The sequence below is a fragment of the Zea mays genome, chromosome 2 (genome assembly GCF_902167145.1).
Source record: "Zea mays cultivar B73 chromosome 2, Zm-B73-REFERENCE-NAM-5.0, whole genome shotgun sequence".
In the NCBI taxonomy this organism is placed as follows: domain Eukaryota; kingdom Viridiplantae; phylum Streptophyta; class Magnoliopsida; order Poales; family Poaceae; genus Zea; species Zea mays.
The window spans coordinates 37,635,620-37,659,579 of record NC_050097.1 but is presented as its reverse complement, the minus strand read 5'-3'; the positions used below and the strand labels follow the sequence as shown (position 1 = coordinate 37,659,579).

The following is a 23,960-nucleotide window of genomic DNA, read 5'->3' as shown; positions in this document are numbered from 1 at the left end:
CTTATGTTAATTGGGTTAATCTATGTCTATTGGATTAATTTATTTAATATATTAATATAGTATTCTAACTTTGTGGTTATATGATGTTTGACCATTAGTCTTGCAAACACACACTTACCTTTTTGTTTAAGCAAAAGCGTATGGTGGTACGTGTCCAAAGACTAACGATGTACGAGAGAATTTCTTCCGGTATGTGTGAAACGTGCTCTCCAGTAATGAGACCATACAAATCGTGATATATATCAAAGTCTGCATGATACTGATGGTTGCAATGTAGTGGTGAAACAGATAGATTATAAATAACAAAATTTATGTATGGCCAGAATCACAAATTGATTATGAAATATTTTCTCATAACGGTATAACACATATTTTGTATATAAGTTATCGTAGTATACTGGTATTATATATTCCCGTTGCAACGCACGGGCATTCAGCTATCATGTATAGAAGTCTGCACGGTACTGTTGGTTGCAATGTAGTGATGAAATAGTTAGATTGAAATAACAAAATTTATGTATGGCTAGGATCACAAATTAATTACGAAACATTTTCACATAACAGTATAACACACATTTGTTCATAAGTTATCATGATATTAAATATTTCCGTTGTAACGCACGGGCACCCACCTATATGTGTTTATGTCTACATCTATGACAGGAAACACATCTACTACATCTCTCTCCAAGCTCACTTGCTACCATTGCACAATGCGTAGTAGTAGATAAGTATCACCGATATTCTTGAATTATATTTTTGGATGGAGGTAATATTATTTAAAGAAGAGCTTTGCATGCTATTTCTTTTGTTTGAATAATGCATTATACTTAAATTCCCTTTTTTGCATATGTCAAATTTTTTGTTCGTAATATTTTTTTTCCATGGATCAGACTTGTGAGTCATTTTCATAAACCAACGCCAAGCATGAATCCATGTTTCCTACTTTAAACCCCGAACAAACTCCATGAGCAGGAGGCATTCTCGTTGTCGTCGCTCATCGATGACGAGAAGAAGCTTGGCGACTGTCAGTTCGACCTCTAAAAGCAGTCTTACGTGGTCGCATGCGCCGCTGTGTACGACAAGCTCCCGCGAAGCCGCCGCTTGGACGCGGTCCAGAGCAGCTGCACCGCGCTGTCCATCGTTAAGCAGGGGGGCCTCATGGTTGTCGCCAACGTCGACGACTCTCGGGTTGTTCTGGACACCGCATCCGACGACGACGCCATCACGCCGTCCAGCTCATCGTCCACCTGAAGCCCAACCTGCCACGTAAGTCGCTACTGACTGGACATGAATTCTTGTGCGCTGGGACGATGGACGTTGCTAACGTTGTGTGAGTGTCCTCGAACATGATGTATGTAGTGGAATAGCGCATTCGGTGGTGCAACGGCCACGGGTACTACCTCGCCGATGAGCCCGGGGTGCACTTCGTTTGGCAGCCCAACCAAGAGTTATCGGTACTCGTCATGTCGCGTGCGTTCGACGACTACTATATCGAGGATTGTGGCGTCGTCTTGGCGCCGGAGGTGACACAGAGGAGGATCGACAACAGTGACCAGTTCGTCATCCTCGCCACCGATAGGATAGCTTTTGTGCCGGCCTGCCTTTAATTCTCTTCGCAAACACATGCACACTTACCTTTTTGTTTAAGCAAGAGCATATGGTGGTGCGTGTCTGATGACTAACGATATACGAGGGAATTTTTCCGGCATGTGTGGAACGTGCTCGCGCTCTCCAATGATGAGACCATACAAATCGTGGCATATATCGAAGTCTGCATGATACTGATGATTGCAATGTAGTGGTGAAATAACTAGATTAAAATAACAAAATTTATGTATGGCTAGGATCACAAATTGATTATGAAACATTTTATCATAACAATATAACACAAATTTTGTATATAAGTTATCATAGTATACTGGTATTATATATTCCCGTTGCAACGCACGGACATCCAGCTAGTAAGGGATAAAAACACGGATGGATTGGTTAAGAAGACGAAGAAATTAGAAATATATAAAGTGTTGACAAACAGTATAGATAGAGATCGCGCCGATCCAACGGGAATGTCACCGACGCGACGCGCTCCAGTCCCCTCCATCGCTGCGTCCACCTTCTGTAGTCCAGTTGTAGCCGCTTGCCGATGGCGCGGCCGGCGGCGAAGGCGCGGGTGCCGAAGCACTTGGTGGCGCTCGCCGTCGTCGCCATCCTCGGCCTCGTACTCGTCGCTGACTACCTCTGGGCTTCGTCCTCCGCGTCGTCCTCGGCCGTCTGGTCCTCCAGGCTTAATCTCCACACCGGACCCGCCGGTTCGACGCCGCCCGTCGCGAAGAAGGTGAAGCCTCCCCTTTCTCACGCCCAATGCTTAGGGATGCGAGATTGCTGCCGGCTTGCCGCTGTGGCTCAAGCGTCAGTCCTCCGTGGTAGGGTTGGGGAGCGTATTACCGACGCGCGTACGGGATTGAAAGGATCTGGTGGGAATCAGGAACGTATTGGGAAACGTATGCACAGCTGAGCTGAGCATACTTTGCTTGATTGGGGAATTTACTCAACCTAATGCAGTCCATTTATGTGCGCGCTTCTTAGGAATGGAAGTACTCTGGCTGTGATCCTTGGGTATAGTAGGCCTTTTTCCTAATGCTACAGCTTCTGCTTGTGGGTTATGTGCATTAGTTTTCAATTAGCATAACACAAACACTTAGCTGCAGATCCGCTTGAGTGATGTAGTATCTATAATTTCTATAGGTTGTCATAGTAACAAATCAATTTTCTTTTTATAAACATATTCAACACTTCTCTGCAATCTAATTTGAAATCGAGGTCCTATGTGTAAAAGTAGAATACACGGGTACACCACCAGAAAATTAAGGGAGTTGTCCTTTCAGTTTTCCATGGTCAGAAATATGTTTGTCCATTCACATTTGTTGTCATACTTTTGCCTAGACGACATTAATTTAGCATAATAACAACTGTAGATAATATCTCGCATATGTCCAATTGACATGAATTTTGCATCACACATTTTTTGCTCGAATCATTCGGTATCATACAGTTGTAAACAATGTGTAAATTTCTGTTACATGCTTGGGTGTTTTGCATTATTTTTGTCTGTAATAACATGCTGTGAGGAATTGTTAGTTATCACTTGGTCTAAAAAGTCTGTTACGTTGGATTCTATTTGCAACTTTATTTTTTTTATTCTTGTCACTTTGCTACAATGCCCTCTCTCAGGACTAGTCATTTTTATAATCTTGTACAGATTAAGGAGGACAAGAAATCTGTAGGTTCGACTGGCATAAATGCAACTTTTGCGGACTTGCCAGCTCCAGAACTGAAATGGGAGGAGATGGCTGAAGCACCTGTGGCCCGTTTGGATGGCGCTGCTATACAGATTAAGAATCTCTTATATGTATTTGCTGGGTATGGCACCATTAACCATGTGAGAAACCTGCCTGATATCTTCCATTATCCTATATCATCATGCTTTGTGTTCCAATATATCTTCTTTTCTACACGTTTTGATATGGAGCAGTTATATTCTCTTGCACATGATGATTTCACTTTATATTTTGGAAGGCATAACAGAAAAAGTATTTGTCAATGTAGATTTGAATGATACCTCATGATAGTTCCTTATATACTCTTGCATTCATTAAAGGACGTATTACCAAGTTGCTAAGTTGTGAAATAGACTGATTGCACTTGTATTATACCCTATTCATTCAATTTTAGTAAGTTACCTGAGTTACTGAGATTGCCAAGCTCTAGCTAGTCCTGACCATTCAGCATGTATTCATGTATGCTCTTACATAATGAAATACACATGAATTACTTGTGGTATATATTAGTTTTTGTTAGAGTATATGTGCTATGTGTCTAGGCCCATGTGGCCCATGTACAACATTTCAACATGGTATCAGCTAGGGTTTCTTTCCTTCCCTCATCTCCTCTGCCCTCCAGCGCCGCCAGACACGTCGCCGCCGCCGGCCTCCGCTCGCGCTAGGGCCCGCGCTGCCGCGGCCGTGCGCCACCTCGCCGGGCCGCCCGTGCGCCGCCCGCCAGGCGCTCGCGGCTGTGCGCCGCTCCGTCCGGCGCCCGCGGCCGTACGCCGCCCCGCCCGGACCCGCGCGCCGCGCCGCCTGGCCCGCCCCGCCACGCGCGCGTCCAGGGCCCCGCGCCAGGGAACCCGCCTGCCCTGCTGCGGCCAGCGCCGCCGCCGCCGCCCTCTACCGACGTGCGCGGCCGCCCTGAACCCATGGCCGGCGACCCCCACTTCCCTCCCCTCTCTTCCTCCTCTTGGGCGCGCGCTGCCGCCCCTGGCGCAGGCGCCGTCGCAGCCGCTGCTGCTCCTCCCGGCCGCGCAGGCGCGGGGTCTGGCGTCCTTGCCGCCGCCGGCGCGGGGGACGCGCGCCCCCCAGCAGCCACCGCTGCCTCCCCTGCCCCTGGTGCGCGGCCCCCTGCAGCCGCCGCTGCCTCTGCGCTCGGGCCGGCGTGGGCAGCAGGGCCTTGTGCCGCTGCTGGGGCCTTCGCCGCCGCGCGCGCCGCCTCTGTCCTTACTGCTGTGGCGGGTGCGGTTCCGGTTGGAGTTGCCGGTCCGGAGGAACCTCCCCCTCCGATCCCCCCTCCGTTGGTCGTCGATCCGCCGCCTCCTCCACCGGCCTCCCACCAGGTTTACACCGTCGCCGCCCTCACCGCTGCCCGTGCGGAACATGCGGCGCGACAGGCCCGTCTGCGGGAAGCGGCCCTCGTGTGGGAGCGCGAGCGTGCGGCCGCTGACGCTATCGCTGCTCAAATTGCCGCGGCGGAACAGCTCCTCGCTTCGCCTGCGGCGTCCGACGGCGGGACCACCTCTTCTGCCACCGTGGGCGGCATGTACGGAACCGAGCCCCGCACCACCACCACGATGCTCTGGCATGACCCGGCTGACCCGCTCGTGGCTCAGCTCCACCTTCAGGCTGGGAGTGTCCAGAACATTCGCCTAATGGTCCCCGTCGTCCTGGAGCCAGAGTCGTCGTCCTACGCACGCTGGCGGGACCTACTCCTCCTCACCCTTCGCCGCTACGCCCTGGATGATCACGTCCTCTCCGACCCCACCGGCGTGGCGCCGACTGCTGCGTGGGTGCGCCTCGACAGTATCGTGCTCACCTGGATCGTGGGGACGATCTCCGTCGACCTCCACAGCCTCCTCCGGAACCTTCCTCACGCTCGGGCTGTTTGGCTGGCCATCGAGGGCCAGTTCCTGGGCAACGCCGAGGCCCGTGCTCTCCGCCTCGACGCGACCTTCCGCACCTTCGTCCAGGGGGACCTCAGTGTCAGTGCGTACTGCCGCAAGATGAAGACCATGGCAGACTCACTTGGTGATCTGGGCTGCCCCGTGGAGGACCGCGTCCTCGTCCTCAACATCCTCCGCGGCCTCAGCGATCGCTACACCCACCTACGGTCATTGATCATGCGCCAGAGGCCCTTCCCTACCTTTCTCCAGGTCTGCGACGACCTCGCCCTGGAGGAGATCACTCTGGGTGCTCAGGCTGCATCGATCTCCGGCCCGGGGTCCTCGTCCTCCTCGACTGCTCTGGCGGCTTTCACCCCGACCCGTCCACCTACTCCGTCACAGTCTGCCCTTGGCCATCGTCCTCCCGGGCCGAGTATGGGCGGCGGGGGTCGAGGTGGCGGAGGTGGGGGCGGTGGTGGTCGTCGACGCCGTGGTGGACGCGGTGGCAGTGGTGGTGGCAGTTCCGGCGGTGGTGCCCGTGGCAACGCACCGGCGTCGGGACCCCTGCAGGGTGCGTCTTGGCCCACTTACCACCACCCATGGTCAGGGCGCATCTCCATGTGGCCGTTCCAGGGGCCAGGTTCTGAGGCTCGTCCCCCGGCGGCCATGTTCGCTGGTGCGCAACCGGGGTTCGCCTTCGCCTCTCCGTCGCCCTGGAGCTCGACGCCTGCCGCTTCAGGTTCTGAGGCTCGTCCCCCGGCGGCCATGTTCGCTGGTGCGCAACCGGGGTTCGCCTTCGCCTCTCCGTCGCCCTGGACCTCGACGCCTGCCGCTTCTTCGTGGACCACGCCGCCGGCTACTCCACCGTCCGGGCTGGTTGGTTGGGACGCGGCCGCCCTGGCTGCCTTCCAGACTCCCACTTTGACTCCGCCGATGGGTCCCGAGTGGATCGCAGACACCGGTGCTACCTACCACACCACTCCCGACCCTGGTATACTGACCTCTATTCGCCCTCCTTCTTCCTCTCTCCCCTCGTCCATCATGGTGGCGAATGGCTCGTGTCTTCCTGTCACATTTATGGGTGCCGCCGGCCCTCCCGGCTCTTTTCGCCTTCCCGATGTCCTTGTCGCTCCTTCTTTGGTCCACAATCTTCTCTCTATTCGTCGTTTTACTGCTGATAATTCTTGTTCTGTCGAGTTTGACTCTTCTGGTCTTACTGTGAAGGACTCGGCAACTCGGCGCCCCCTCCTCCGATGTGACAGCACCGGCCCCCTCTACACCCTTCGGCTTCCGCACGACACATCTTCTTCGTCTTCGTCACCTGACCCAGCTGCTGTTTTTGCTGCCGCCACGTCTTCTACCACCTGGCATCGTCGCCTTGGCCACCCCGGACGCGATGCCTTGATTCAGCTTACTCGTAGTGCCACTATCCCATGTACTAGATCCCATGATGAGCATCTTTGTCATGCGTGCCAGTTAGGCCGCCATGTTCGTCTTCCTTTTTATTCTTCTTCCTCGCATGCTACTCATGCCTTTGATCTTGTACACTGCGATTTGTGGACTTCACCTATTACCAGTATGTCAGGCTACAAATACTATCTTGTGGTGCTTGATGATTTTTCTCATTATGTGTGGACTTTTCCTTTGCGTGCCAAGTCTGAGACTTTCCCCGCCCTCCGCCACTTCTTCGCCTGGGTGTCCACTCAGTTTGGCCTCCCCATTAAGGCCGTTCAGTGTGACAATGGTCGGGAGTTCGATAACTCCACCTCCCGCGACTTCTTTCTCTCCCACGGGATGCAGTTGCGGATGTCTTGCCCGTATACCTCCTCCCAGAACGGCAAGGCTGAGCGCATGATCCGCACAACCAACGACACCATCCGCACTCTCCTTCTCCAGGCGCACCTACCGGCACGTTTCTGGGCTGAGGCCCTCCACACCTCTACCTACCTCCTGAACCGTCTCCCTTCTACTGCGTGCCCTGCCCCCACTCCTCACCAGGCACTCTTCGGTTCCCCTCCGCGCTATGACCACCTCCGTGTCTTCGGGTGTGCTTGCTACCCGAACACCGCTGCCACTGCTCCTCACAAGCTCGCACCCCGTTCCACCCTCTGTGTGTTTCTCGGGTACTCCCCGGACCACAAGGGCTACCGCTGCCTTGACCTCTCCTCTCGCCGGGTCCTCATCTCTCGCCATGTGGTGTTTGATGAGTTCGCATTTCCCTACTCCTCCACCACACCACCCTCCTCCGACCCTGACCTTGACCTCTTCACTCTCTTTCCGACTGACGCGGTGGTCGAGCCACCTATTCTTCCTCTCTCTACAGATACTCGCTCACCGCATGTCGGTTCTCCTCCCGGCCCGGTGCCTTGCCCGGGTCCGGTGGTGTCGCCTACGGTGGTGTCGCCTCTCCGCGGAGCCCCGTCTCCGATCGCCCCCGGGCCGAGCGGGGGTGGTGGGACTGCACCGCCTACGGGGACGTCGGTACCAACCCCTCCGGCTCGCTTCGCGCAGCCGGTGCGGGTCTACCAGCGTCGACTACCGCCGCCGGGGTTCGCCCCTCCACCGCCGCCGTCGCCGCCACCGCCACCGGTGCCTTCTCCTCCGGTGGCACCGCCGGTGGCCCAGTCCCCGCCAGGGACACCTACACCTCCGCCGCGGCCACCCGCGACACGTGTCGAGACGCCGGTGTACCACCCACCGCTCCTTCACCGCGACCCGCGTCACGTCCACCCGATGGTGACGCGGCACGCGGCTGGTACCCTGCCGCCCCGAGTCCTGGCGGCCACGACCGGAGACTCGCAGGTTTCTCCGGTACCCTCCTCCGTCCGCACCGCCCTGCTGGACCCCCACTGGCGTCGGGCGATGGAGGAGGAGTACGCGGCGCTCGTCGCCAACCAGACGTGGGATCTGGTGCCCCGTCCGCCCTGCACCAACGTCGTCACCGGCAAGTGGATCTGGACGCACAAGCGGCGGGCCGATGGTACCCTGGAGCGGTACAAGGCTCGCTGGGTCCTTCGGGGCTTCACTCAGCGCCCCGGAGTCGACTATGATGAGACTTTCAGCCCGGTTGTGAAGCCGGCCACCGTCCGCACGGTGCTCTCGCTGGCCCTTGCTCGCTCCTGGCCAGTTCACCAGCTCGACGTCAAGAATGCCTTCCTGCACGGCGCCCTCACCGAGACCGTCTACTGCTGTCAGCCGGTGGGGTTCGTGGACTCCTCTCGCCCTGACATGGTCTGCCGGCTCAACAGGTCCCTCTACGGCCTCAAGCAGGCCCCCCGGGCGTGGCACTCCAGACTGGCTACGTTCCTGGTGACACTGGGCTTCGTGGAGGCAAAGTCAGACACGTCTCTGTTCGTCCACCACCATGGAGCAGCGACTGCCTACTTGCTCCTCTACGTGGATGACATTGTCCTCACCGCCTCCAGTCAGTCACTTCTTCGCCGCCTCGTCGACGCGCTCCAACGGGAGTTTCCGGTCAAGGATCTGGGCGTGCTTCACCATTTCCTGGGTGTCACTGCTGAGCCTCGGCCCTCAGGACTCCTACTTCACCAGCGCCAGTACACTCTTGACATTCTGGAGCGGGCCAAGATGATTGACTGCAAGCCCTGCTCTACCCCAGTCGACACGCAGGCGAAGCTCTCTGGGGCCACAGGTGACCCTGTCGAGGACCCCACCGGGTACAGGAGCCTTGCCGGTGCCCTTCAGTACCTCACCTTCACTAGGCCGGACATCTCCTACGCCGTGCAGCAGGTCTGTCTCCATATGCACGACCCCCGAGAGCCTCACCTCGCGGCTCTCAAACGCCTCCTTCGCTACCTCCGGGGCACCGTCGACTACGGGCTGCTTCTCCACCGATCTACCTCCTCCGAGCTGGTCGTCTACACCGACGCTGACTGGGCCGTGTGCCCGGACACTCGGCGCTCCACCTCCGGCTACGCCGTCTTCTTAGGCGGCAACCTGGTGTCCTGGTCGTCTCCCGCTCGAGTGCCGAGGCGGAGTACCGTGCTGTGGCCAACGACGTGGCGGAGGCTGCGTGGCTCCGGCAGCTCCTCGCCGAGCTCCACAGTCCCCTCTCCAGGAGCATGTTGGTCTACTGCGACAACGTCAGCGCCGTCTACCTCTCCACCAACCCGGTGCAGCACCAGCAGACCAAGCATGTAGAGATCGATCTACACTTCGTCCGCGATTATGTCGCCGCCGGTGCCGTTCGGGTCCTCCACGTCCCGACCACCTCCCAGTTTGCTGATATCTTCACCAAGGGCCTTCCGTCCTCGACCTTCGCCGAGTTTCGCTCCAGCCTCAACATCAGTAGTGGCTAGTTGCGGCTGTGGGGGGATCCTATGGTGTACTGTACGGTGTGGTTACGTCTTCCTTTTTGAGTCCTGTCTGTGAACTCCGCTGCGACGGAAGTTCAGACAGCGGGGGGGTGTTAGAGTATATGTGCTATGTGTCTAGGCCCATGTGGCCCATGTACAACATTTCAACAGTTTTTGCTCTGATTCCATCTACATAACAAGTAATAACATCGCAAAGGTTCCTTTTCTATGCAATTCTATTATTTGTTATGTAGATGGTATCAGAGTAAAATTAGGGAGGAGGGTTAAACTTGGGGATTTGCTGGTGTGTTTTCTTAGCTTCTTTGGTGATAGGAGCCTAGCTTGGCACCCCTTTGTAAACTATTTCCTTTTCCTTTTCATGTAGGTGACTTGCATGTAAATTTCTTCTTTATTATAGAAATGGCACTATGGCAGTTTCATGCCGTTATAATATACTAACATTGCTGGACTTTTAATTCTATGTAGTAATTGCAGAATATAAATGTCACCCTGGTGTTCTATTCCATGTTTTTTTCTTAATTGAAAAAACTGCATTTAGATGTGAGTTATTTCAATATGTTAAGCAAGTTGCCTTCCTTAAGGAATATTCTTTTCTTTTTTCTTTTAGGTGCATTCTCATGTTGATATATACAATTTCTCGGATAATACATGGGGTGGAAGATTTGACATGCCCGAAGACATGGCACATTCACATTTGGGGATGGTTACTGATGGAAGATTCATCTATGTGGTAACTGGACAGTATGGTCCACAATGTAGGGGACCAACAACTCGAAATTTTGTATTGGACACAGAAACAAAAGAATGGCGTGGCATGCCACCATTGCCAGTTCCTAGGTACTATCTTCTTTTGTTTTTTAAAATTGGGGCATCCATGCATTGTTCATCTATCCATTACTTGCACTTGAAAGTTGTTGGTCCCATGCAGAGTAGGGTGGCACACAGGTACCACCATAGAACAAATTTACTAGAAATTTCCATTTTCACCATATAATGTTGTATTTGTAATAGATGCATAGAAGTTTGCACCACTAGATTTTAACTGTAGCTCTGCCCCTGATCCTGCTATTGCAAATACTGTCTGAATATTTGGTCAACTTGTAGGCTGTAAAGATCTTGAACCAAATATATTTCCAACTAAAATTCTTCTGTTTAGATATGCTCCAGCAACACAACTTTGGAGAGGCAGACTTCATGTGATGGGTGGCAGCAAGGAGGATAGGCATGAACCTGCGCTTGAACACTGGAGTCTCGCGGTAAAGGATGGGAAAGCATTGGAGAAAGAGTGGAGGAGCGAGAAACCAATACCGCGTGGAGGTCCTCATAGGTCTCGAACTTTCCCTTCCTATGTTATCAGCAGTTGTCATTTTCATTGGAAAGCATGCTGCTAGATACCTATGCCCTAGGCTGTCTTGGCAGTTTGGCGCTTTGCACTTCCACTTATGCTCTGGGCAACATTTATGCTTCTAGGAAATGTTTTCTATATTTGGTTGCATCATACTTTATAAGAAGTTGCTGAAGTTATAAAGAAATTGCCTTTTACTTCCAGGGCTTGTGTAGTTGCAAATGATAAACTCCTTGTTATTGGTGGTCAAGAAGGTGATTTCATGGCCAAGCCTGGGTCTCCTATATTTAAATGTGTTAGAAGAAGTGAGGTATGTTGATATGCAACTCATTATAGCTAATTGATGCACATTATGTTGTCCTTATGTTTTAAGATCAACTGAGATCAATTCCCTACGTTAAAGACAACTTAACTGTTATGACTGGAAAGGTATATGTGCGCCGGCCTAAGCAGCCAGAGGAAGATAAGCTCGCTGAGCAGATAAATACTTAGATAAGATAGATAGAGTTTGTTTAGATTTCCTTAAATAAAGGTAGTTTGTTTAGATCCCTTTAAATGGAGGAAGTTCTGTTAGGCCGGGCAAATATATAAGCCCTCTATGGTTTTAGTCTGTAATTAGGAAAGATCAATCAAAGAAGAAGGATTGAGTCTTGCCTTCCATTGTGTTCCCCATTGTCTCATCTGTATTCTACTCCACACCGGCGCTAGCACGACGTTTTCCCAGCCTTCTTCCTCCAAGCCTTTCCCCAGTAGCCACTCATACAATCTTCGCAGCCGGGCCAAGTCTACCAACCTGGTATCGGATATGCCAGCATCTGAGGAAGCCGAGACACGACCTCCGCTGCTCTCCAGCCGTCCCTGACGGCGATCACCACCACGCTCGGTGAAGTGCAATGTCAACTGAGTGACTTCGCCAAGCAAATGTCGTCCATCTCTTCTCGTGTTGCCGCCGTGGAAACAACCACCATGGCGCCAGCAACCACCATGCCACAGGACTTTCCCTACGGCATACCCGGGTACGGCGGTGTTCCCACACTACCGACTGGCATCCCGGGCGCCGCAACATCCTCCACCATAGCAGCCGCAACCATAATTCCCACCTCCACGCCATATTCCCAGACTACATCCACATCTCCCTTACCCATCCATCTGCTACCTGTTCCCCATTTCCCATCTCCTCTTCCATCATTCCCACGAACCAGCCACATGCAGACCACCATCACGGACGCTCCTACTATGGCAGGCGTGCTTAGATTCCATCGCTTGGAATTTGCCACCTTCAGGAAAGGGGGATCCCATCAGCTGGTTGAATAGGTGTGAGTAGTTCTTCATCGACCAACGTACATTGGAAGGTGTGGCTTGCATCCTACCGCATGACGGGCATCGCCCGAACATGGTACTCCCAGCTGCAGCGCGATGAACCTCCTCTATCATGGGCTCGTTTCAAGTTCCTCTGTCAGCAACGCTTTGGACCACCATTACGGAACAATCCACTAGGTGAGTTGGCACACCTTCCTTTTTGTTCCACGGCGGATGATTATCAGGAACGATTTTGGGATCTCCTTGGACACATCACACCTCTCACCCAAGAACAGAGGGTTCGATTGTTCACAGCAGATCTCCTAGAGCATATTAAGATTGATGTGGAACTTATGGCTCCAAAGGATCTTAATCATGCCCTAAGTCTGGCACAGGCGTACGAGAGAAGATATCAGGCTCTGGACAACTACCAGACTGCTCCTCCATTCAAAGGAATGCGTCCACAGCAGTGACCGTCCATCCCTGTCCCAGCTCAACACTCCCAAGTGACAAGCCCAACCCCAACAGCTCCACCACGACAATTCGAGCGTCTCACACCAGCAGAAATGGCAAAGCGACGCAAGCAAGGATTGTGTTATAATTGTGACGAACAATATGTCGGGGACACCACTGTCCTCGAATGTTCTATCTGGAGGTCACGAACTTTGAAGAAGACATAGGAACGAAGGATGAGTCCACACTAGAGAATCCAGCACCCATCATTTCACTCCATGCCTTAACAGGCATCCGCTCAGAGGGCACCATGCAGCTGCAAGTAGCCATTAGGGGATACGCCCTCACAACTCTTCTTGACACGGGCTCCACCCACAATTTTGTCAGCCTCAAAACTACAGATGGGATGCGTCTCACATATAGTTCCAACCAAGGATTTCAGGCCACAGTAGCAAATGGCGAGACAAGATTAACTGCCATCAGATTGCTAACAGTATAGGTATGACCATTGCCGATGAAGAGTTCTTAATGGATGCTTACGCCATCCCCCTGGATTGCTTCCTTTGACATTATATTGGGTGTCACATTTCTATGCACTTTGGGACCTATACTTTGGGATTTGGATGATCTGTGTATGGCATTCTGGAGGAGAGGACAACATATTCTCTGGAAGGGACTGGGTTCGCAGCGCTGGGACATCCCCATTAGACCTGCAGTCCGGTCACTCCAAGCAGACCCCAAACCCATGATGGATTGTCTACTACAGCAGCTTCACGAAGTGTTTGATACACCTAGCGGCCTTCCCCCAGCAAGGCGCTGTGATCACCGGATTCATCTCCTCCCAGGGACAATACCAGTAGCAATACGACCATACAGATATCCACAACTCCAGAAAGCTGAACTTGAAGCCCAATGTAAGGCCATGCTCCAACAAGGCATCATCAGCCACAACACATCGGCTTTCTCGACCCCAGTATTGTTAGTAAAGAAAATTGACAATTCCTGGCGCTTTTGCATCGACTACAGAGCCTTGAATGAGAAGACAGTAAAGGATAAGTATCCTATACCTGTAGTCGACAAATTGTTGGATGAACTTCAGGGTGCAAGATTCTTCACCAAATTGGATCTCCGTTCAGGCTATCACTAGGTCTGTGTTCACCTCGATGATGTGCACAAAAGAGCCTTCCGGACACACCATGGTCATTTTGAATTCTTGGTCATGCCATTTGGTCTCTCCAATGCCCCGGTAACATTCTAGGCCCTCATGAATGAAGTGTTGGGACAGTTCCTTCGGCGATTCGTGCTCATATTTTTTGATGACATTCTCATTTACAATGCATCATGGTCTGACCACCTCATACATGTCAAGGCGGCTTTGGAGTCCCTGAAAGCCAATAGGCTATTTTCTAAGCAGTCTAAGTGCTCCTTTGGAACCACAACCGTCACCTATCTGGGGCATGTCATTTCTGCAGAGGGAGTTGCCATGCATAGCGCCAAGGTGGAGGTTATCACATCCTGGCCACAACCATAGGCACCACGAGGACTGCGGAGATTTCTAGGGTTGGCGGGCTACTATCGCAAATTTATCAAAGGTTTTGGAGTGATCCTTGCACCACTAACAAAACTCCTAAAAAAGAGGGATTCTAGTGGAGCCTAGAGGCAGACGAAGCATTTGAGGCACTGAAAAGAGCTCTCTACAACCCCTGTCTTGCAACTACCAAAATTTGCCAACTCTTTCATTGTTGACTGTGATGCGTCGGCTTAGGTTTTGGCACCGTGTTGCATCAAGATGAGGGACCAATTGCCTTTTTCAGCCGCCCCTTTGCAGCCCGACATGTCAAGCTCGCTGCATATGAGAGAGAACTCATTGGACTGGTTCAAGCACGCCATTGGCGTCCATACTTGTGGGACAGAAAGTTTGTGGTACGTACAGACCATTTGAGCCTCAAGTATATGCTAGATCAACGACTCTCAACTGTACCTCAGCATCAGTGGATTAGTAAGCTATTTGGGTTCGACTTCAAGGTGGAATATAGGGCAGGCCGACTAAATACAATAGAAAATGCTCTCCCACGCAGGGACATCACCAGTGGATCGGTCAATATGATCTCAACACACACCTTTCAACTCTACAAAGACCTCCAACAAGACTGTGCAAGCAACCAAGAGTGTCAGCTCCTGCACAATCAGATCAGTAAGGGGCAGCAGGGTGCGCCATGGCTATCACACCCGGTTTTAGAAGGCAAACCGAATACGAACCATGTACGTGCTAGGATCAGCAATTCACGTACACAACAGTTACATAGTTGGACATCATCACACAGTGCTTAAATAATAACATAAAAGAGTATTAATTTGATTACATCATGATGCCCGAGACATCCGCATAGTCTTAAACATAAATCAAAGTGCGAAAACGAAACGTAGCAATACACGGCCTTCACAGGCAGCCGACTGGGGGTTTGCCGCTAACCCACGCCTAGAACTCATCATAGTCTTGGAACTCCTGGAAATCCTCCATCACGACTTCATCTTCTCCTGAACAGAGGTTGCAATGTGGACAACCTGGTGGTTTTGGTGTTGTAAAGCAAAGGTGAGTACACATCAACGTACTCAGCAAATGTCCCGTTTGACTGAATTGGACTAGCTGTATGTGAGGTGAAACTTAGAGCAATTGCTTTTAGTTGGTCAGATAATTATTACTGGTAGAGAGCCAGGTTTCAGCATTAAACCCAAGTTATTAACCCAAAAGTACTCCTTCCAAACGGAAAGAATACCAGAAACCATAATCATAATCATCACCATCAAAACCATAATTGTCCTCATCATCATCTGTAATCATAGTATCTCTAATCAAAGGAGCTCCCAAGGCCGCTCATAACTGTGAGCACGACTGATATATCAGTTTTATAACACTCTACAGAGGTTGCACACTTTACCCACGAGCCGTGATTCCCTCTCTAGCCCGGGCTTACAAGATCCTTGTTCACTCCCGAGGTGAATGGCTAGGGATTCACTACGAAGCCTTTACAAAGATTTCCTGAGGCTGTAGCCGTCCGTTAGGTTTCCTAAATCTACCGCACTCCTCCCCAAGGGGCAAACCACCCTCGGCAGAGCCAGCCGCATACACCGAACCCCATTGACGGCACGACGACGAAGCAAACTACACCTCAGTTCCTCTAATTAATTAGCTCAGGGCGTCCCTTACCACCCTCATGGCCGTGCTGTTTTCCCGGGTGGTCATCTAACGAACCAGTCCTTACGGAGAGGCACTCGAGAAACCGCTCGATCCCCCTTAAATATCACAATGCCATCATCATTTCCAAAAGTAAACATCGTATCATAAATAATCTCATCATGTTCATTGATTAAAGTAAAGCGTTAGCATAGAGCTAATCCGAAAATGATCCAACCCAAATAGGTGAACAATGACAGGATAAACAAAGACTAGTCAATCCTTAGGTATAAATTATGTAAATGCGGGGAGGTGAATTATAAAATGTATAGAACATAGATAGGTCAGATGACACTTGCATTCACCAAGCAGCTGCTGCTCAGGGTCTTCGCCTGCAACTCCTTCGGACTCCACCAACGGACCGTTATTTATACGAGTTCAAACATACATTCCACATTCTTAACATAGAAAGAATCAATACACCACACAATAAAGTATAACAACTAAACAGACGCGTGGCGCAGGGCTTGGATCTACGACTATGTGAGAAAAGAAACTATGACGGTCGAAGCTACAACCGAGAGACATAGCTCTTTCATTGAACAGTTATGGACTAAAATACTTATCTCACCATAGTCACATCAATTGATATTCGTGCAATGCATAAATAAAATTGGCACTAGGTCCTGATTAGTTTGGTATTCGATTAATCGCCGTTACACTACACACTTAAATTAATATACACAATTCTAGGTGAATTTAAAAAGGATTGTCACACGGCGAAGCGCGCGACACAACGCGTGACTTAAACGGAATTAAAAAGGATTGTCGCGCGGCGAAGCGCTCGACACCACACGTGACTCCAACGGGGTTTAAAATGTTACGACGTGCGTTGGAGTTGCGTGCACGGGGACAGGGCGCGCGCACGGGGACAGGGCGCACACACGGGAACCGGGCCGCGCGCCGGGGGCCGGGGCCACACCGGTGGGGCCGCGCCGACAGGGGGGCACGCTAGGGGTCGAGCCGCCGGGGAGCCGCGCCGGGGGGCCGCGCGCGCCGGGGAGGGGCCGGCCAGGGCGCCGCGCAGGGGGAGGAAGGGAGGAGGGAGAGGGGAGGGAGGAGAGGGTAAGTTCACCATGGGCTCGACGGACGGCATCAACCGCTCACCGGGATCCACCCTAGGGCTGGGAGAGAGGAGGAAGAGGGAGAGGGTGGTTACTCTGCGCGGGAAAGAGAATGGGGGGAGGGGGGCGCCTGGGCCGGGCTGGGCCACGACGTGGGCTGGGCTGGATCGCGGGGCCGATTCTCTCTACTTGATATCGCCTGCTTCTAATCAAGTTATTCCGCGAATCGAAAACCAAAACTAGACGAACGCACGCCTAGGCACAACCTCAGATAGAAATAAATATGCTCCGACATGATGCAGCAACAATATCAACTTAGGGTTTTGTTTACACGCGATACGGACACCAGTCTCTATATTGCTTTGAAAATTGGAGAAAGGAGCGAAACAAGAAGAGAAAAAGAGAGTAATGCCTGAATTTGGTGAATATTGGAGAAGAAAATTTATACCCTCAAATTCAGGGCGTTACAATGGCAGATCAGAGATGGACTCATAATGCATGGCAATCGGATTTTTGTACCACAATCCTCCAGCATACTTCCAGCTATCCTGCACACAGCCCACTCCGCAGGTCACGGCGGCATCCAGAAGACTGCAAAGGTTGAGGGCAGATTTCTTTGTTCATAGACAGAGCATTGATCAGGAATTGAGTCCGTGTGTGTTCAGTTTGCCAGCAAAACAAAACAGAGACACTCCACCTTGGAGGTACCAGCTCAGATTTGGTCAGACATCTCAATGGATTTCATTGAAGCCCTCCCAAAAGTATATGGCAAATCAGTCATTCTTTTCTCGAACACACAGGAGAACTACGTATCATTATATTAAGAAGAAATAGGGGGTGGTCTATAGGAGACCAAAGTACAAAATTGCCTAAAGAGGCAGCCAATAGAGAAAAGGGGGAGGAGGTACAGAATATATAAACCACAAACCCTTAAACTAGGGCCATAACCTTCTAAGGGCTGCCGCTCCTGCTAAACTCCAAGGCTTGACATCTTCACTTCTGCTTTGTAGGATTCTAGACATGCTTGGGGAGGCTTCATCAAAGACACATTCATTCATGTGTTTCCAAAGCCTCCAAGCCACCAGAATCACTAATGAATTGAAACCTTTCCTTTGTTCTTTACTCAATTGGGTCTCAGATTGTCTCCACCATTCCTGAAACACTGTCACTTCCATTCCTGGACTCAGATTTTGCAGCCCCACCTTGGACAATACCTGAAACCAAAGCTCTCTAGCAAAAATACAAGACTGCTGATCACAAAGTAGGCATTTCTCCGGGTGATCCAGACCTCTTCTGGCCAATCTATCAGCTGTCCAGCATCTATTGAGGGTGGCTAGCCAGATGAAAAACTTGCATCGAGGTGGTGCCCAGGTTTTCCATATCCTGCCAGCCGGCTCAAAGTGAATTGAACCCGTGAGAAAACGGTCATATGCAGATTTCGATGAGTATTGTTCAGAGGCTGAAGGCAACCAAATATGTTAATCAGGCACCTCAGTTTGGAGTTGAAAGCCTTGGATTAGGTCCCAGACCAGGAAATATTCTATGAGGGTTTGGGCAGGCAAACTGCCAGATATATCATTAACACATCTGTTATTCACCAATGCTTCCTGGACTGTTCTGCAAATCTGAACTCTTTTGGGAATTCTGCTCACAAGGGCTGGGGCAACCTCAAGGATGGATTTCCCATGAAGCCATCTATCTGTCCAGAATAAGGTCGTGGCCCCATCACCTACCTGGGAACAAATTGACATTGAGAAGAGTGCTGCTGCATTTGGGTGCACTTTAATGTCAACTTCATTCCAGGGTCTATCAGGTTGTGTTTTCCTAAGCCATAACCATCTCATGTTTAAGGCCCAACCCAGCACTTCCAAGTTGTGTATGCCCAGTCCTCCCTGATCTAGGGGCCTACAAACCCTGGCCCATCCAACAGTGCAGTGGCCCCCTTTGATGTTTGTCCTTCCTTTCCATAGGAAACCTCTCCGAATTCTACCAATTGCCTTGATGACCCACTTCGGACATTGGAGGGCTATGAGATGATAAATTGGTATAGCGGTAAGCACAGATTTGACCAAGACTGCTCTCCCCGCAGGATTAATAAGAGCAGCCTTCCATCCTGGGAGATTGTTTGCAATCTTATCAATGAGTTCAAGGAAGGACCTTTTTGGCAGCTTTTTAACAGAGATTGGGAGGCCCAAATACTTACAAGGAAAAGGGATCATATTACTAGGCATTACTTCTTGCGCAACCTCAAGATGTTGGTCACCACACTGAATGGGAGTCATGCTACACTTGTTTAGATTAGTGATCAGCCCTGAATCTTCCCCGAAAACTCTCAGAATTTCCTTTACCACTTCAAATTCTTCAACACTAGGCTGTAAAAACAAAACCACATCATCTGCATAAAGGGAGACCCGCTGCCCATTTCCATGCCTTAGCAGGGGTTGTAACAATCTCAAATCATTGGCCCGAGTAAGTAGGGAATTCAGCACATCCATAACCAAAATCAGTCATTCTTACAGTTGTCGATTGATTCTCCAAATATTCCCACTTCATTCCATTGAGTCATCCATATACAACAGCCACAGTAGCAAGGGCATTCTTTGATGAGATTGTCCGACTACATGGGTTCCCAAGCTATATAGTCAGTGACAGAGATCCAGTGTTCACAGGACACATTTGGCGGGACCTTTTCAAGCTAGCTGGCGTCAAACTAAGGCTCAACTTTTCATCCACAGACTGATGGACAGTCCAAAGTGGTCAACAAAACGATCGCCATGTACCTACGATGCATCACAGGAGATCGCCCTAGGGCCTGGGTTGACTGGATTGCTTGGGCTGGATATTGCTACAATACCTCTTATCACTCGGCCCTGAAGACAACCCCGTTTAAAGTGGTCTATGGCAGAGAACCCCCTCCACTCATCCCATACCAGCAAGGAGCAACAGCAACACCAACTACCGAGGAAATGTTTCGCGAACGGGACTGCTTTCTCGCTGAGGTCAGAGACAGACTCCTACAGGCCCTGGAGCATGCTAGGCGATTCTATGATGGCCATCACAGTGATCTTGAGTTCAAGGTGGGCGACTGGGTCTGGCTACGCCTGTTACATCGACAGGCACAATCACTGTTCAACCGACCTGAAGGGAAACTTGGGCCAAGGTATGCAGGGCCTTTCCAAGTTCTGGAACGCATCGGCTCAGTGGCATACCGTCTAGAATTGCCTAAAGGAGCCTACATCCATGACGTGATGCTTTCCATGTGGGACTCCTCAAACCCTTTCAGAGGATCACCTCCTGTTCTACCGCGAGCTCTGCCAATGATGGAGAACGTAGGCTTCTGCCCATACCACAGAAAGTTCTCAAAGCTCAACTTCAGCGTGGTAAATGGCACATCCTGGTCCAGTGGAATGAAGAGCAGCCAGAGCAAGCCACATGGGAGCCCCTACATCAGTTCATATCCACAGTTTCAGCTCGAGGACGAGCTATTCGTCGAGGGAGGGAGATATGTTATGACTGGAAAGGTATATGTGCGCCGGCCTAAGCAGCCAGAGGAAGATAAGCTCGGTTGAGCAGATAAGTACTTAGATAAGATAGATAGAGTTTCTTTAGATTTCCTTAAATAAAAGTAGTTTGTTTAGATCCCCTTAAATGAAGTCATGTTAGGCCGGGCAAATATATAAGCCCTCTATGGTTTTAGTCTGTAATTAGGAAAGATCAATCAAAGAAGAAGGATTGAGTCTTGCCTTCCATTATGTTCCCCATCGTCTCATCTGTATTCTACCCCACACCGGCGCCAGCACGACGTCCTCCCAGCCTTCTTCCATTGAGACATCCATATACACATGCTGCACCTACTTTGTTCAATAATTAATGAACCTAATTTCACCAGAAAATAGATTCGCATCGTCTGCATTGCTTTATTCAAGAAAAAAAAGCAAAAGATAAAGACATTTAGTTTGATTTAACTATGAAGCTATCATATATCATTGCCATGATTGATGGTTTTGAGTTGGTACCAGAATCAATCCAAAAGTACTAGTAGTTTCACTATTTTCTCAGTAACCTTCCTGTTTGCACTATTTGTTTATCCTTGTTATTGCCCCTCTTTTTGAAAATTACATTCTGTTTGGGCAGGTTGTGTATAGTAATGTTTATATGCTTGATGATGGAACGACTTGGAAGGAACTTCCACCTATGCCAAAACCAGATTCACATATAGAATTTGCTTGGGTGAATGTCAACAATTCTCTTGTTATTGCTGGAGGAACGACAGATAAGCACCCAATAACTAAAAAGATGGTGTTGGTTGGTGAAGTATTTCGGTTCAATCTGGGTACGCTGGTATGTATTTTATCCCCTTTGTTTCTGTGTGTTCTGTTTCTTGTAAAGATAATTCAGAAAAGGATGGCAAATTGGAGGAAACTGAGCATGCTCGTTGCAGTTCTATTTCTTGTTTCTTGTCGGTGGGTTTTCATGCTTCTGTTAATAGCATCAGATGGTAGTGCAACAGTATTTTGCTGTCTATTTAACACAAAAGCAACTTAAATCTCGTTAAACTTTCTATTGCTGAAACTTACATTCCATGATGCTTAAAAAGTACATAATTAGGCGGGTAACAGGAGCAACTTAAAGAGACTAGCCAGATCATTTTGTAAAGGTAAATTTAGCTATTATTAGAAGAAAACCGCTTCCAATAGACTTTGTAAATGACTCTTGGAATTTAGTAGCTCTCCATTCATCCACTTTCGCTCTTTCTTTTTGGATAGCCTTTCACCCGTCATTCGGCCTACAGAGTCTGTTGGATTAGCCTACTTTTTTTTGTGAAATCTATTTTAGAGAGTAGCTAAATCAGTAAATTTGGCTAATCTTTTTGACTAATCTCTGGGAGTTGCTCATGTATCAAAATCACATTTTGTAAAACATTGTGGCCCTTGGTATGCCGTCATTATTGAACCTTTATCTGCAGGAATGGAGTGTGATTGGGCGGTTACCTTTCCGAATCAAGACCACATTGGTAGGATACTGGGATGGCTGGCTGTATTTCACTTCTGGGCAACGAGACAAAGGACCAAAAGACCCGTCTCCTAAAAAGGTTGTTGGGTGCATGTGGAGAACTAAATTGCACTTGTGATTTCCTTTAAAAGAACTAAGCCGTTCTTTGGTTTTATGGTTTACAAAACTGTTTCAATCCCCTCATGGGCGAGTTCTTTCTTGGTTATATATCGTAGGTGAAATGGGTGGCGTTGGGGACTGTCTGCCATTGCCACCGGTGTGTTGTATGTTTATTCTTTTAGTTAGGATCACCAACTTTTGCACCATTTTGTACAGAGAGAATCGATCTGTCCAGGTGCTGTCGCAATCTTGTAAGTTGTAGCGTGTACCTTTTTTTTTATTGAGCTCTTACACTCATCTTCTAAAATTAATCACAACTTCAACTTGAGCCATTCTTATGGTTGACTTGGGCTCTCTTTACTTTCGTATCACATGCTTTCTGTTAGTGACGGAAGTATTTCCAGATTCCTGGTACTCCACGTCCGTGTTAATATCATAAAGTAGCTGGGTGATTGGGTTGTCATGCGATCAGATATGCTGGAATTATTGCGGTCCTTGCATTCAACTTGTAACTTGTCTGTGACGTGAAATGCTGGGCTTGTTACTGTTGATGACCACAGATTCCATTCCATGAGTACCTCCACTGACCATGCTCGTATAAGAGTGAAATTTACCCCCGTTTCTGAACTTGTATTGCTGTGCCATTCTGGTCTATCTCTACTACTTATTAAAGCGGTAAGTGGTAGGTTGTCATTCCGTGTTCTGTCATTCCTATTCCCGTACTGTCTTTTCCATTACCCCTCCCCGCACTGTCTTTCTCATTCCACCCTTCCTGCAATTCTCATTCCTACGTGCATCCCACACCTAGCTAAAATTAAATTAAAAAAAACACAAATGTGGCTTCAATGTGATTCAAACCTGCAACCTCTCAAGCAAATGTGCTCGTAGCTACCACTACACCACATGTGTGTTTATGTTAATATTTGTTACAGTAAAAATATATACGACATCTCTCCCGAAGCCCACATGTTACCTTTGCACAATGTGTAGTAGTAGATAATTATCAACGAGATTTCTGAATTATATTTTTGGATAGAGGGAGTAGTATTTAAAAAAGAGCCTTGCATGCAATTTCTTTTGTTTGAATAATGTTTTCTACTTAAATTCTTTTTTATATGTGTGACATTTAGTCTCCGTAATATTTTTCCATGGCTCTGACTTGTGAGTCATTTTCATAAACCAACGGCAAAGATGAATCCATGTTTCTTACTTGGAAACCCCGAACAAACACCACTAGCAGGAGGCGCTTGCGTTGGCGTCGCTCATCGACGACGAAAAGAAGCTTGGCGACTGACAGTTCGACCTCTGGAAGCAGTACTACGTGACCGCATGCGTCGCTGTGTTCGGCAAGCTCCGGCGCAGCCGCTTGGACGCAGTCCAGAGCGGCTGCACCGCGCTGTCCATCTTCAAATAGGGGGACCTCATGGTCGTCGCCAACGCCGGCGACTCTCGGGTTGTTCTGGGCACCGCATCCGACAACGGCGCCATCATACCGTCTAGCTCATCATCCACCTGAAGCTCAACCTCAGTCACTACTGACCGGCCATGAATTCTTGTGCGCTGGGACGATGGTCGTTGCTGACGTTGTGTGAGTGTCCTCGAACAAGATTTATGTAGAGGAGTAGCATATCCGGTGGTGTAACGGCTAGGTGTACTACCTCGCTGATGAGCCCGGGGTGCACTTCGTTTGGCAGCCCAACCAAGAGTCATCAGTACTCGTCATGTCGTGCGCCTTCAACGACTACTATATCAAGGACTATGACGTCATCTTGGCACCAGACGTGACGCAGAGGAGGACCGACAACAATGACCACTCGCCATCGCCGGGGTAGCTTTTGTGCCGGCCTGCCTTTAATTCTCTTCGCAAACACATACACTTGCTTTTTTGTTTAAGCAAGCG

The 23,960-nt window shown here is 49.9% G+C and overlaps 1 protein-coding gene across 2 annotated transcripts; it reads left to right on the top strand.

Annotated features, from left to right (window-relative positions):
- Nucleotides 1-2,052: 2,052 nt before the first annotated feature.
- Nucleotides 2,053-22,414, top strand: LOC100286045 (kelch motif family protein). 2 transcript variants are annotated; one of them, NM_001414377.1, is made up of 8 exons: nucleotides 2,053-2,338; nucleotides 3,263-3,442; nucleotides 10,160-10,389; nucleotides 10,709-10,879; nucleotides 11,102-11,207; nucleotides 21,083-21,289; nucleotides 21,915-22,040; nucleotides 22,177-22,414. In NM_001414377.1, the coding sequence occupies exons 1-8, from the start codon at nucleotides 2,147-2,149 to the stop codon at nucleotides 22,240-22,242; spliced, it is 1,278 nt and encodes a 425-aa protein (NP_001401306.1). In that variant the 5' UTR covers nucleotides 2,053-2,146; the 3' UTR covers nucleotides 22,243-22,414. The 2 variants fall into 2 exon arrangements, with proteins under 2 accessions (NP_001401306.1, NP_001152405.1); NM_001158933.2 differs by having other exon boundaries at nucleotides 21,915-22,414.
- Nucleotides 22,415-23,960: the final 1,546 nt, after the last annotated feature.